The sequence below is a fragment of the Ischnura elegans genome, chromosome 2 (assembly GCF_921293095.1).
Source record: "Ischnura elegans chromosome 2, ioIscEleg1.1, whole genome shotgun sequence".
NCBI lineage: Eukaryota > Metazoa > Arthropoda > Insecta > Odonata > Coenagrionidae > Ischnura > Ischnura elegans.
Genome location: NC_060247.1, coordinates 129,460,059 through 129,476,161, shown reverse-complemented (window position 1 = coordinate 129,476,161; position 16,103 = coordinate 129,460,059). Strand labels below are relative to the sequence as shown.

The 16,103-nt window shown below is 39.7% G+C and overlaps 1 protein-coding gene across 1 annotated transcript in view; it reads right to left on the bottom strand.

Moving 5' to 3' along the window:
* The window catches only part of LOC124154635 (semaphorin-2A-like), a 578,813-nt gene extending 562,998 nt beyond the window's left edge, over positions 1-15,815 (bottom strand). The window contains exon 1 of the mRNA XM_046528477.1: positions 14,886-15,815. Coding sequence (XP_046384433.1) covers positions 14,886-15,087 — 202 coding nt within the window. The 5' untranslated portion in view covers positions 15,088-15,815. The remainder of the gene's footprint in view (positions 1-14,885) is intronic.
* Positions 15,816-16,103: the final 288 nt, after the last annotated feature.

Sequence of the window (16,103 nt, the reverse complement as noted above, 5' to 3'; positions counted from 1 at the left end):
ATTACACTTGTACGGTAAAAGTAACATAAATATTCAGTCCTCCATATGAATCCAAATTGCGATGAGTTAGATCACAAAGGGGTATTTCTAGCCATATTTTTTGCTGTGTTTACTCGCTTTATGTAATGCTTAAATGCTTAATTAAATGTAGTTCATTGTATAAATAAATAAGAAGAAATAAAGTATCAATTGAGAGTTATGTGGACCATGCTTTAAACGTTTTTTGTATTTGAAGCGAACAATTTAGAGACTCATTGTCAGTCATACTCGAAAAATTTCTTTTAATTTTTTAGTCCCTCAGAAAAAAATCTGCTCTTCTATGGACATTTATTTTCATCTTTAAACCTATATAACATGCGCTCGTTTTATTTGAAAGTGGAAATACAGTGGAACCTCGATCTATCGTTTTTCAGGGGGGTGGATGAAAGAAACGATGAATGCGGGAAAACGATCAATGCGGGAATGTTTGACCAGGTTACCTATGTCCCAGGAAACGCTGGATTTTTGCGAATAATGATATTTATTAATGGATTCAAACACATTTTAGCTGATGAGAGGAATTTTATTACTTCATCGTTCCACTTAGGTCATATTGTTAATATCGACTTATATCTCCTTCAAATATACTAAAGGAACACGCCACCTTGCTAAAAAAAATGTTAGCACTCCACTCGGCATTTTCATTGCTATTATGGATTTCTGTCTGATTTAAAATTTCTTATCCATCAATTGCCATTTCAAGTAAGTATACGTATTTACGAGAGCAATGTGCATGTTATGCCTAAAATAGCCACTTTTGCCGACACAGTGATTGGTTGTGAGATGGATCAAAAAGGCCAAAAGTAGTTTATTATTTGGAATGTTCCTTTCTAACAATTAAATGTTTAATACGATTGAGGCAATGTGTAAAGCGTTAACAATGTTGCGATAATCGTCAGCGGCACACCCTTCATCCCACTTCCTTGGCTACATCCCACTTTTACAGGTATTTTCGCCGTATCTCGCTCGACCCCCACCCCTGCCGTCATGTGCTAGCGGACAACCCGAGGCGCTCTGCACTATTCACGCGCTTCTAGCCCGGATTCTTTCCTTCGTCTTCGATTATTTTCAGTCCATCTTTTAAAGTTCTCACTTGTTTCTTCGGAAGGGCCATGGTCCGAAGACGAATAAAAATAAAACTTATAAAAATTAAACCTGACTTTAATAAACCCACACGGAAAACACTCGCTAGTTTGAAGTAAACCCACCCTGGAACGCAAGGAACCACTCGTGCTAGGTTAAGTTCGGCACTAATAGTATCGCGTACGGCGTAAGCTGAGCTTACTGCAGAGGATGAAGCATTACCATATGACTGCGCCATGAAATTTTTTGTCCTAAAGATAAGGCAACTTACCCATTCTTTTCTAATGAGCGTAGCGCCATATGAGCAGATGAATTCGGATTGCTAGTAGGGAGAAACAAGATATCCGGATAAGACATCGCTTCGTTAGCAACTCTGACAAGTGAGACTTGCAGCATAACTCGTAAATCGTAACCTGATGCCCTGTTTTCGAAAAAAAGCCGCATCAACTGCCGAGAAGCTCACAATCAGATGCAAGGATATCGAGATTCGCCAGAAATAACTATCGTATTATTCCAACTATTTCCTTGCTTAAAATGGTTAAATAACATTAGAAATAGGTCGTGTTTGGTATCATTCTTTTTCGAATTACGTGCACATTACTAATATTTAAATCTAATAAATGTATAATACCATTTGCCGAAATTCATTGTTAGACACCTTTTGGACTAGTAGGTGATTCATAGGCTGAAAAAATTCAGTGGGCGAGAAACGGAGAGGCGTGAAACACGATTCTACTGTTCTCGTGTAACTCGATATTTTTTTCGAAGCTTAGGTCTTCGTAATACGATCCCTGCGCGAGCTGGGACATTCTTTTTGTTTCGGAGAAGATGAAAGCTTCAGAGGGGGGGAGGCGAGTGCTGAATTCAGGGGGATAGCGGATCTTGGGAAATGCGCTAATGTAACTTTCCACGGCACTCGGTTTTCCCTATAGTATTTCGATCTCCTGGGGAAGATTTAAACTATGTATCTGTCATTATTAGCTACAAATAACACGTTATAAACACATCGTCTCATTTTCGTCAAGCGATGTATGCGGGAAAATTATACGACGGGATTGCGATCGTCAAACGATCAATATGGGAGAACGATACTTCGGGGAACGATGGATGCGGGAAAAAATTAAATCGTCTTTATGGAACTTTATTTGGGACCAGGAACGGCGAACGATGAATGCGGGAACGATAGATCGGGGTTCCACTGTATTGCTTTAAAAAAATGGCAGACAAAAGTGTAAGGCCTGCCAGGGTGACAAGGCAAGAGGCCGCAGGCCTTTTGGAGGGCTCGACAACGAGTCGACACATGTAGACAGGACTGGGAAAGAAACATCACTATATTTAGACATAAATTTGCCGAAGTGAAATTCTTCCACGTCGATTATAAATAGTTTAAACAGTGTTCAAAATAATATTTGCAATGAAACCATTAGTCTTTAAAAAGTCTTTATAAGGAAAAGTTAATCCATTTCATTTCGCTACAACTCCTACTTCACCTCCACCCACCAGTCTTCGTCGTTTTCCTCAATGCCTGCCATTAGCATCGTCAGCACCCTTTCAAGATGCGAAATCTCTTTCCCATCTTCATTTCTGCTCTCCTTAGTCCTCCTCCCACAATGGCCAATCACCTCAGGTCCCCTTAACTCCCATCGCATAAATAAAACCAGTAAGAAGTTCGCCCACGCCCACGTAGCTCACCATCACAATCCCATAGAACGACGGAGTGAGATTTACGATGAAAACTTGACGCCACCGATGGAACTTCTCGGTCAAAGCTTCTTTCCTCTCTCGGCGTTCACCTCTCCCATTGCGCCTGCTCCCGGCTGTACGCGGCGTTAATTTAGCGGTTAAGTGAGCAAGTTTCTCGAGTTGAGGGATCGAGTTTGAAGGCGGGATTATCACGATAGGACCCCAATTGCATTCCCCAAGAAAGAATGAAGTTGTGTAAGAGATGTATGAAAGTCTAAGCAAAATAGGATGTACGTAATGCCGCGCCTAAAGAAAAAGAATGAAAAAAACTGGTGAAGCGAAAATGAATTCAAAGTAAAATATGTGGAAAAGGAGAAGATCTAGCACCTAGCCTATGATTGCATTTTGTAGTATTGAGTATATGGTGAAGTCAAGACGAAATTCTCTAGCCTTATCACGATTGTATTTGAAGATAGTTTATGGGAAACGACTCAACCTGTTACGGAAAATAGGTAAATATTTTATTTTTATTTTTTATAAACTGACATACCTGTATTAAAATAATAGTTATTAATATTCAATTACCCCCATGATTCGCATTGAATTATCGTTCATACAACTCTGAGAACTTAATGAATTGAACTTGGATCTGTTTGGAAGATTTTTCCTTTCAAAGTTGAGAGATTTTGGACCTGTAAAAGGTAAAACGCATGTTGTGACGAAAAATATTAATCAAATAATCATGAGAAATACATTCTAATATGAACGGCCGTCTGATTGTGACTCCAAAGGAAGAATAACCAATGGAAATTTTGGACCGGAAAGAATATCTTGCACTGCATGTTTTTTTTTCATAACGATTCGTTTGATCCACAGTCTTTGATGGCAGCTATTATTTTTACTACGACAATCATTTTTCTGAACGTTGAACCGTGTGTTAAAAGTAGTAGAGACTCACCTAGGTACCTTCTCCCTTGGTTACTGGCAGTTATCTTATCTCCCATGCACGACAAAGGACTTTAATAATTCCTAGGCGTAATTTCGTTAGAGCATTTCATTTACATATGAATACGGCGGGTGTTCTGACATCCCCCGCCACACGCCTATTGAGGCAGCTTGCGCGGCAGTATGCAGATGTAGATGACCACCATAAAACATTTACTAACATAACGGCCTACAACATGTGCACGGTAGTGTCTTTATTTATCAAATAATTTGCCAAAAAATGCCGTTTTTGAGCCTTAAAATCTCAAAAAAGCAGGGGGGAATTCCTCAGACCCCCCGGTCCCCGGCCTTTCGTCAAAAGTCAAATCCGCCTTTTGTATAAGGCGTATCACTGTAGGTTGTGAAATAGTAGATCGTTTCTTTTCTTTGTTTGCATTTGGCGCAATACGTATACTGATAATAGAAGCTAAGCGCACAAAAAATTAAAATACACGTACAAAACGAACTAAAAAAATAAATGAAATTATAGAGAGAAGAAAGAACCGCCCGGAAAGTTCACTCGAAGCGCGTCACAAGACGGTATTTTTTAAACTATTAAAATGAAAATACGAATTTTCCAACGTAACTGAATCTGTATTTTAACTCTCATTGCGTAGTAAATCTATATAGGATCCACTTTTCTTGTTCAGCCAAGCACTGAAGTTTTTTGAGATATATATGCGAAAAGAGGTTTTTCTTCTTCTCATTTCTTTTCTGCAAACCGCTTCTGTAAACACGTTTCATATTAAGAATTCAAAGAGGATGAAACTCTCTCACAAACCAACCAAGCATTCACTGAACTACTAAGGTGTACCAAGGATTTCGCGATCTATGCGAGGAAAAATAGAGAATATTTGTGCTGTGCGTGCGCAACTTCCCCTCTCCAACATCGCTTCCTTCCCTACTTCCAGTCCTGGGAGAACTACTTGGCACTGATTCCCACGGTACCCTTTGTCAAAAAAAAAACATGAGGGAGAGATGTGTAACTATACCCAAAAATTGTAATGTAATATTTTTTCTCGATGAATGAATTGGGGTGTCCCTGCGGGGATATCGTGTTTCGCGACGGAACTGGGGGCTTTGGGATGAGGGGACTAGGGAAAAAATGGAATGTCGCATGATCCGTAGTTTTCCCCTAAACATACTGATACATGCACGGTCGCACTTGAGGTTGCCACCGTGGGCTCATCTCACGAGGGAGATTCACACGAACTCGTTGCTGTATTAGGCCTAAGCGTGGGACAGGAGAGGGAGAAGGGACGCGATCAGCGCCCCAGCGCCCAATGTCTCACAAGCAGAATGGGCAACAGTTTTCAAGATAGAACAGTTGAATAAAGGTGTTGATTTTTAAGACTATATCCTTCAACTCGCTGGTTTAAAACGGAACATCACCGAAGCATTGAAAAAAAATCTGAAGGCATGAATTCACTATGAATATTTTATTGGATTGAAATAAAAATAACTAAGTAAATTGGAGTATTTAGTAATTTGGCCGCAAATCGAGGGATCTGAGTTCAAATCCCGAACAGGGCGAATGATTTTTCCTCTCAGAAATTTCGCACAAGTCTGCTTTTTTTCCTAGAGGTTTCAGGCCCCTTTTAGAATGTACTGCATGCTGCTAGGATTTCCCTTCGCTAACTGGTGTTCCTGGATAAAATATGATGAATGGAGTTAGAATTAATGGCAGATGAATAAATGCCGATCGGATGATTCAGTATGGACTTTTTGATAAAATGGACTTTTGGCTAGAAAAATAAGACAAAGGAATTATTCTCTCGACAAAGTTCGGTTAAGTTGATTGATAGAAGAAATAGCAAAAACTTGGTTGCCAAGGGATATGAGTGAGTCACTGTTCTGCTCAGACATCCAGTGAATGTCAGCCATAAAAATTCTTTTTTATAGTTAGATAATTTATCGAAAAGTTGTTGTTGAATTATATTTCAAATTAAATGCTTAACGAAAACGTTAACGTTCGTCTTCGTCTTAACAGAAGGACAGTTTTAGGGTTAAAGCTATACCAAATACCATTTAAGGACATATTTCTGTATTTCGAGACTTTCGAGAGTCTCGTGGATGTAGTATCGTCTCGTCTCGTAAAAAAGTGGTCTCGTCTCGAATTATACCTAAAGGTCTCGTCTCGCGGCAACACTAGTTACTCCAGGAAAATTAGACTCGAATAAAGCCTAAAATTACCAGGATCAAGAAATATATGGCTTTGATAAGTATTTTCATCATAGCAAGAGTCTCAATACTCTTTACGAGGGATTCCCATCTTGAACAACGAGCAAGAGCCCACGAAACTATGAATACTCAGCTATAAGTTTTCTTCGTTTGATATGGTATTAATAATCCTTATTTAAGCCAAGCGCTACCTGCTAGCATGGTACTCTGCTACCTGCCAGCATCCTGCGTCGTATCAGCGCTCAGAGCCTCGGCCCAAGGTCAACTCACTTGCGGCAGCGGGAACCAGAACGACGTCACACGGGAGTTTTCCCGGCATTCATACTTATCCGTCGCGTTTTCGCGCGCTTGAAAATTTTCACTTTTCATTTAATCGCGAAAAATTGATATCGTCATTTAAAAATCTAAAAGCGTGAAATAACGTACTCCATGAGTAATAATCTTTCGATTTAGGCAATAAAAAAATAATGGGAAACCACCCTATTATCATAAAAAAATCTGGACTGAACTGAAACTCCTCCAGCTATAGGTCACGGAGTAAAAAAACTTTTTCACTTAAATTTAGAGCAGGTGTATTCTCATAGTAAGAGCTTCCCAATCTCTAATGCACGAGAAAAAAAACATTTAGTATATAAAACCTTACGTAGAATAAAAATGAAGCAAAAAATCCACTTCCATACTATTAGTTTCGTGACTTCATTATGGCAGGTGGTACACTCAACTGATTGTAATCTAGCAAAATTGCTAAAGAACTTACCAAGTTTTGCGCCGGTATGAAAACCAAGTTTGGGTCATGGCGTGACAAGGAAAACACGTAGACAGTTAAATTAATTTGCATTAAAATCAAATACAGCCTGGAAGTGATCGGGCGATTACATGGGAAGGAAATGTCAAAATTATGAGAAGAACATATGATAGAAATCTGGAAACGGGAAGAAATTTAATCCGAAAAATGTATGAGACTGAAATGGCACCAGTGATTCGTAGCTCCGCCCCATAAAAGCTATTATTAATCACGAACGGAAGGAAACGTGTTCCGGGGGCCTCATCTTGCACAGTCACCCAATATCTAGAGAGGTGGACTGCTCCCATATTCGCCCCGAGCGGCGTCAGCGGATGCATGAATAATAGTGATGGACGGTAGCTAAGGTGATAAGAGAGCTCCCGTCACGCCATTGTTTGATGTATACAGGAAGTTCAACCGGGAGACGGTGTACTCAACATTAACATGAAAACTTTCAAAAGTATCCCATCCTCTAAAGATTAGTGTTAAAAAAATGGCTTTCTTGAAGGCTATATTCATTGGTAATCTATATATATAAAAGAAAGTCGAAAATCGTGTTAGTTAGAACACTTATAACTCGAGAACGGCTGCACCGATTTCAATGAGATTTGGTTCTTTGGATTCGTCACAGGCGGGGTTAACATATAGGCCATTAAAAAAAGGATAATTTCACACAAAAAATTCATCTCTTTCCTATGGACATGCATTTAGGAGTTATAGTAACACAACAATTGATAAGTCGGTCAAAACTACAAATTAAATAATTTGTTTTGTTTTTACCACTTTAATAACTGAATTTAGTAACAATATAACATTTTAATTACTAAATATATTCAAAACATTAATTAAATTGAAATTACATTTTAAAATTTAATTCGAGCTAATTGTAAGCCCAGCCGTGGCCCAGCTCGAGTTGACACTTCACTACCGTGTTTGTAAACAAATCTCCAAGCAATTGTTGACAAAAGTTAATGTCCGTGTTCCTGTCGAGGAATCGAGTAGTTTGCTCATCAACAAAGAGTTCCAGAATATGATTGATTACCAAAAGAATCAAAGATGGTTGATTTAGCGAGCAAGAACGAAGATGTGGATGACTAAAACGAGGTAAATTCAAATAGTTCGTACTCTGCATGGATTCGAATCTTTTAAATGTGTAACAAACGAAGACGAAATCACCAACTATCTATTTGAATATTTTAAGTCCTTGGACGTACCTGGCTTACCAAGGCACGATTTACAGAAAAATGTAGTTTCTGTGCTCATGATCTTTCGAAGCCTTAACCAACCATAACTATCCAACGGAACGTGTTTGGTCATTAAAAAAATTGGTGATGAATGTGATTCACGCAATTTTACTCAAAGGAAAATTCAAAGGTTAGGAAGTCCTCATTCCGTAGATTCCATGATCTCAACTCATATGCCCTTTTGAGCTAAAACGTATTCAATTTACAATTCGTGTTGCATTCGTGATAACGATTAAAAAATCGCATGGTCATTCTTTCAGTTTTTGTGTTGTTTGTGCTCATGTGCTAATGAAAACCCATGATTTTCTCATGGTCAATTTAGCTTGCTATGTTCACGAGTCGATAAACCATCCTCTGTATTTCTTCCTTCGATTCAAGTGCGTAGCTAGGATAGGGGGTTTTGGGCGCAGGTAATACCACGGGTCTGTAGGGTATAGAAAACTCGCTAAGGTAAGCGGGAAGTGTGGGGGCACTTCCCTCAGACATTTTACAAAATAGATAAACAGTTCAAAATAGTGGGTTTTGCGGCTGTGTGAATAGTTAAATATGTTTTGTTTGTTAGTCATCCGTCCCCCTAATATTAATAACAAAATCTTTCATAAAGAAATTCTATAAGCTCTTGGGGGGGGGGGGGGGTTATCCCCCAAAACCTCCCCTCGCTGCGTCACTGCTTTGCTTCGCTATATTTATTTAGCTTCATCCGCTTCATCTTGCGCCTGATAACAAAACAAAAACTGTTGTTTCTCAGAAGGTGCTTGACGCAAGACATTAAACCCGAATGTGTAGGGCTCACCGTGGTGCGTTTACGCATGCAGTACGTTTACGCAGTGCATTTTTTCCAAACAGAGATACTAAAACTGGCGCGCCTTAAGTCATTTAATGCGAATGCTGCTTCATAGGGGCTTTTCTTGCACGATTTTGAGCATCAGTCAAGCGTCGGTCTGGGGTCGTGTCAACCTGCCCCCTGAATGGGCCAAGTGTATGCAACAGACTTGGACCTAAAAACATTTTTTTACAGCTAATAACGCAAATAGCCAACAACTGAATGCGTATAATTACTATTTCATGAACTGCTTTATTAAACCACAATGCCCAAAATTTCTTAAGCTAAAACGTAAGAAAATTTGTTGAAAAAATCCGCGTAAACGTGCTCCGATTCACCCTATGTAGATTCAATAAATAAAATGTCTTTCTGACAAGCAATTTTGGTACTCATTTACGTAGTTTTATTGAATTTGTACCCTTATTTTATTATAATAAATTAAACATGATTAAAAACGATACAGCCGCTCCTGATTTATAAATGGTGTAAGTAAACTGTAAGTTCATTGATTGTTAGGCGGTACGAAGTTCGCCGGGTCAGCTAGTTTAGTTATATCTACGTAATTCGTAAGGATCTAATTCTTCGTTACAGACTTATGCGTTCCTACCGATAATTTTTATTTCGGTCGTTAAGTTAAAAAATCGTAAAAAATAAGGCGTATTATATTCATTACCGCACAACGCTTTGTGAAATTATAACTTCAAAAGGGAAGATAACTCTAAATGGCTCAAACGTAATAAATCTGTGAAATGTTAGATTTGAAAAAGTGTGAAATGGATAGTGTAATATTACATTTATGAAATACTTTCGACTGAATCAACCATTAGCCATGTATGGCTCACAATCAGTGTCGCGTCGCCTGCGATCGCTTGAATATTTCAAACCGTGATTTTTCTATGTTTCTCTCCCTCGTAGTAATGAGTAGGGGTAGCGACTGCGTAGTTTTCATCTAGACTCAACATGTTAAATTTGATGTTCTGAAGAATTCTTGCGACACCCGCCATAGTCAAATACATATTTATAATCAATGAGCCTGTTATACAGAGGATATCCGGAACATGCTGCAGGGAGACACTTCATTAACCACACAGCCTCATTCCCTGATGGTTCCATCTTCGATTACAAAATGAATGTAGTAATTTCCTTCATCAAAGAAAACGAAAGACATTGATTGCGATTCGTTACCCGCCATTAGTGTATTCATGATATAAAAATTATTTGGTTTTAGAATTCCCAGTTTAGACGAATGGAAATGGTCAATTTTAACTGCATTTGAAAACGGCAAGATTGGCGCTCATGCGATGCCACTCCACGTGACGTCACAAGGACCTAGTTTATATACTTACGAGTAGAAAGGAGTTTTACATCGCCTGAGATTACCAATGAATGCATGAGGCACTGAGCTCAGGGAAACGTCTTACTAATCACCTATTTAAACTGCCTAAGGTCGGAAAGTTTCCTTCGTTTGATAAGGTACCTATAAATAATCCTTATTTAAGCCAAGCGCTACCTGCTAGCAGGGTACTCTGCTACCCGCTAGCATACTGCGTGGTATCAGCGCTCAAAGCCTCGCCTTTGAGGGCTGATACCACGTTATAAAACCTTGAAAATTTTCACTTTTCATTTAATCGTGAAAAAAGGATATTGTCATTAAAAATCTGAAAGCGTGAAATACGTACTCCAGGAGTAATAATCTTTCGATTTAGGCAATAAAAAAATAATAGGAAACTCTCCGTCGCATCATCATACATTCATAGGATAAATTAATAAGAAAAAGTTCAGAGAAATTTATTGGGGTGAATTTCAAACTGAAAATGTTATGTCGACCTTTAAATGGTATATACATGGATGAGCGCAGCAGATAGTGTCCATTCTTTGAAACATTCTGATGAATGTAAAAACTCTTCTCGGGATGCCGGGCGGGTAAGATTATATGAGAGCGCCGACGTTTCGGGTACCGACTCGCTACCCATTCTCGCCGCTACTGACAGAAAATTTGAAGTGACCGTTGAAGCTTAGCATTAGGAGGGGCCGGATGGGTCGATTCCCGATTGTTGTCGCGGAGGACCGTGGACCAACATAGACTTAGCTCTGGCAAGCATAACTCTTTTAAGGGTTCTATTTCATGAGCCGCTGATCGAAAATCCGGTGTCTCTGTTTACATTCTTATTCTCAAGTCTTATTTCAATAGCCTCTTTGGTTAAACGATCCCAGAATTGATTTGATCACCATAAAACTCAGGTGTCATCCCACCGTATTTTATGGTCCTAATCCAGGCTATGCTCGACTATGGGTGATTTTTCCGGTTGACCAAGTCGGAAATGCCTTTGCTGTCCTTTGTTTGGCGCTCTCATATAATCTTAGCCGCGCGGTATCCCGAGAATAGTTTTTACATGCTCTGATGAATTATTTAGAGTGGCTTTCGATGAGAATGCGGGTGTACGGTGCGACGAGAACAAGCGCTCGCCCGTGCAGTAGGTGATAAAGGGGTTTGACACGCGCAAAGAGTCACGCAATAACACGCACTCTCGGATGGACCTCTGGTAAACATGCTCGCATTCCATCCTCTTATCCACTAGTACACACAGTACAGTCTAGGCTACGTTTCCTGGCCGCTATTGACTATTTTACTTTATCTAGATGCTACTGAATCCCCAAAGAGAATAAATCAGAGCGAACAATAAAATCTCGTTAGTTTAAATCCGGTGATTGGAAAAAATAAATACGGACAGGGGTTATTTTTACTATGGAATCCATCACCCTTTGAATTCATTCATCAATAAAATATGCTTCCACTTCTGACAAACAAAATGTGCTATTTTTGCGTTACAAACACTAACTGGTCATTTTTTAAAGATTGACTTATCACATGGAAAGGGAGTAACTGTAAAATATAATAAAATTAGTAAAATTATTGAGCACTGACGCCGGGAGAATCATACAATGATCTTAAAATATGTTGGTATTTAATTCCGAAAACGTGGAACGTGGGTAGATAGAAATGAACTTTAAAAGTATTAGTTTTATCTATAAGAAAACTTCAACAGATCAATCAGCGAGACTAGCAGCATCAGTCATACCCTTACATCAGAGGCGTAGGCAGGAATTTCGTTTCGTCCAAAACCAGGGGGGAAAATGTTTTAAAAAACGGGGTACTAAATGATGGGTTCTAAACTAATTTTAACGCTTTCCATAATCGAAAAACTTCATTTGTTAAAGAAATATTTAGTAAATTAACGATTTTTCAATATTTAGTTTTTTTTATAAAGGAAAATAATTGTGTTTTTATATTTCGGGGGAGGGGGGGGGTCCCCCCGGACTCCCCCATCCTGGCTACGCCACTGCGTTACATATTATTGATCATTGTGGCATTCAGTTTTTATCCGAAATTGAGGATCAGCCGCTGCTTTAACGTGTTCAGTACCACTCATTCTTACGTGCTAGAGTGTCCTCCAAACGATTCTCAAACAGTCCTTCTCCACTTCCCTTTGCCTCTTATCCAAAGACCTGACCAAGGAAAGAGCATCGCAACAACAGTAATGACCTGTCCCATCAACAGCTCCATCAACGACGCGACGCCTCATCTATACTCGCAGGTGGAAAACGCTTTGCCGAGCCTTCGGCCGAGAAGCGAGACTGAGGAGGGAGGCAGCGGAGTGCGCAGCAGCGAGCGCTCACAAATCAGTTTTCTCTTATCTCGAGCGTTCGCTACGGGGATATTCAGGAGAACATTAAGTGAAGCGATCAACGCCTTTTTCGAAGCTTTCAATATTAAGGATGCGAAAGATTCCGTCAAACGCCTTTCATAAGAAAAGTAAAAGAATTAAAAAAAAAATCAGCGTGAATGTTACGCCAGCTGTTTATTCTAATGTTGCTGGTCCACCTACGAAGAGTATTACCTACATACTAACATCATACTGGGGGAAATCAGACGGATAATTGGTGAATTTTTAAAACATATATACTAGCTGGTAACCAACGTGTTACAACACTACCGCGCCCACGAGTGTAAGTGAGCTTCAAATGCACACTCGGAATCTAAGGGAATGAGGCTTACGCAAAAGACAGTTGTACTGATTCTTATTACTTGTCCGATGCTCACAAATGTTTTAAAATATAAACTTCAATGCCTATTTCTGCACAAGAATATAGAAAAAATGCACCCAGACGGAAGCTTAAATCACATTCACCACAAGTAGACCTGTAGTCGTTACGATAGTCTTGTTAGTTTAAAAAACTTCTTAGATAAACTCGGAGGGGAATCTCTGTCATACCGTCGATTGAAAAATAGACTAAACCTTTTGAATAAATTCAAGAGCTGTGTCTTTTCTTAAGAAGTTAGCCATATTATACGAACGCCAACGTACTTCGGAGGATCAGATCATGTAAATAAAATAAGAGGTGTTGACTGTAGAGCAGACAGATTCAGAATGTCTTTTTTTCCACAATCAATAAGAGATTATAAAGGCAGCGTTGGAACTAGCAAATAAATTAGATGGTTTGATGTGCAGCCTACTAAGTGATGTGTACCTTAATGCAATATTCAGAATTTTATTTCGGTTGCGGCGGGGTAAAGTCCTCGCCTGCCAAACCGAAGGTCTCGGGTTCGATTCCCGCCTGGATAAATTACCCTTATCCAGGGCATGGGTGGGTGTGAATGTCCTTCATTGCTAATAGTTAATTATTCTCCATTGTAAAAGGCCGTAAATATTTATGGGGCAATGAAAATAAATAAAAAATATTATTTCTAACAGCATGTGGTAGTATAATTTGTTAGTATGTGTGACGTTTTTCGTAACTGTGGTGTGCATGTGGGAGTCCAATTGCATGCTGGTGATTGATCACCCCTGCCAAACACCCTAGAGGTGGCTATCAGGGTATTATGTAGATTTAAACCTTCTTAAGTAAATGCCATTTCTCAGGCGTGGTATGTTAAAGTAGCATAGAGATGTCACAGTTACGATGAAATTTGAAACCAAATATAAGTATCTCACTCATTTATTCACCATTTTGCAAGATATGTGTGTAGAATCCCACAAATAAATATATACTTGATGCTTTAAAAACCAATTAGAACAATATAATTTAGTGTGGTTATTTAGAGTATATTTGAGAATTTCAAAATGTGGTAGAGAGTACTTCATGCAATAAAAAGTGTTCCAATACATTTCAAATGTGAGAATTAAAGAATCGTTAAAATGCCTCAATCCCCAGAAAGAAACAAAATAGATACTTAACAAAAGTTTGCAAAAGCGAATGATGATAAAATAATTCCCACCACGAGTATTCCCCGCAGGAATTTAAAGAGAACCATTCACCTTGAAACGCTATTAAGGCTTGGAGATACCAATTACTCGTTTAATTAGGAAGTTAATAGGCAACGAGCAACTCTTAATAGAGTTTGTTTTCCATATCTAGATATTAATGAGAACAAAATAGGCCGTGCACAATCCCGACTGAAATCATTGCTAATGAATATAGCAGGTAACAAGAAAACGGCGCTTGAATTGTCTTCTCAAAACCTTAAATGACCCCTCATTGTCTCTTGCCTCCGAATTGAGAGTAAGACCCGTTTATTAAAAAAAATAATACACGATAAAAATAAATAATTATAAAGAAACAGTATGACCCATTCCGCACTGATGGAAATGTCACAAACTCTGCGTTCATTAGCGCACTCATTATAACCTTATTGACCTTCAGTACCCGAATTTATCATGCACTTTCTCCACTAGTCTAGTGAATAATTATGATTAATTGGCCATTGAGATTCATAAATCATTCCTTCTGGATCCCTTGTCGACAAATGTTTATTATGCAAGATTAATTTACCTATCAGGGCACAATATTATGCAAACATGGTTTAAACTAATGTTTGCGTCACACGTCAACCAGCGACTTCTAGTAGCAGAGCAGAATTTGAAATACTTATACATCAGAGTTAATGAGAACCTTCGCGAAAAATCCCATTTCCTTGGAACGTAAAACAAGCCGTGTAGTATGTAAACACCAAGGAATCGAAAAGAAATGGGGCAGTGAAAACCGCGTGTCGGGCGCTACTCACCTCTGTGATGTCTGAAGTGATGTTGTCCGCAGCACGGCGTCTCGTGGTAGAATCCCACGTGGTTCTCGAAGTCATTCGATCTGCTCGCGGTCGCCGGCACAACTCCCAGGACGGAGAGGACGACGGCGAAGAGACACAGACGAATCCAGGTGAGAAGGAGAGAGCCCGCGGCACAATGGTTATGCTGCGGTCTGTGGGCCATTGCGACCGGTTTTAATGAAACCAAGAGCAGATTGTATTTTTCCTTCGGGAACCAAAACACTATATTCTAAGTAGGTGGGATTCCTCGATAAGCATCCTATCGGCACAACAACACTGATCTCAAAGAAAAGAGATAACTAAAAAAAAACTTAATCACTCAATTCCAAACAAGACAACTTGTGAAATACACCTGCGATTATGTGAATTGGTTACATATAAGTAAAAGAGCTGGTTATTTCCATGTGCACTTTAAAAAAACTGTTATCCCAATTAAACCGCGGAAGTTAGACAATGGAGCCTTCGTAGCGTCCGTGACAAGCCAAAGCACAAACTAAAACAAAACCAGGCAATGATCGAACGATATATCTAAAACACCAAAAGCCAAACGGCAGCGACCACAGCCTTAAGAAATCCTCGCGAGTAGAGGCATATACTCCCGACGATACGTCACCACACTCGAACAACAAAAAACTTTCACGGCGATGCGTGTTCTGATAACCCAAAGGTAGAACCAACACCAAAAACGAAGACGAGTACTGGGGGTCGACGAAACTCGGTGATCTGAGTGACACTCTGGTTTTACGCGCTGGGAGTAACCACAATCCGTAGGTTCGGGTCGAATAGCGTCAACGGATGGAGAGCCCTTCGCCGAGAAGTCAGTCAGTGCGCGTTCGATGCGCCGGTATCAAGCGGCGCGAGGAGTACGGTTCCGCAGACACGCTCGCTTAGGAGAACGTATTCCGACTGAGGGGAATGATCACAGCTGACTCCCCCTCTTGGCCACCCCGACTGCAACTTCCTCTCATTCTCCCTCCCCTACTACTCCCACCCCACTCCCTATATACCCCTCCAACCCTCAACATCGCTAACCGGGTCGGTTTGCGCATGCTCTGACATGCTCTTGTGTGCTCTCACGTCAGTAATAGGCTGGGCTTCGAAGTCTTTGAGCCACTGAAAATAATACTATCCCTTAGTAAACTTCGCGTTTAGTAACAACTGTTTTAAAGCTTTTTAAAA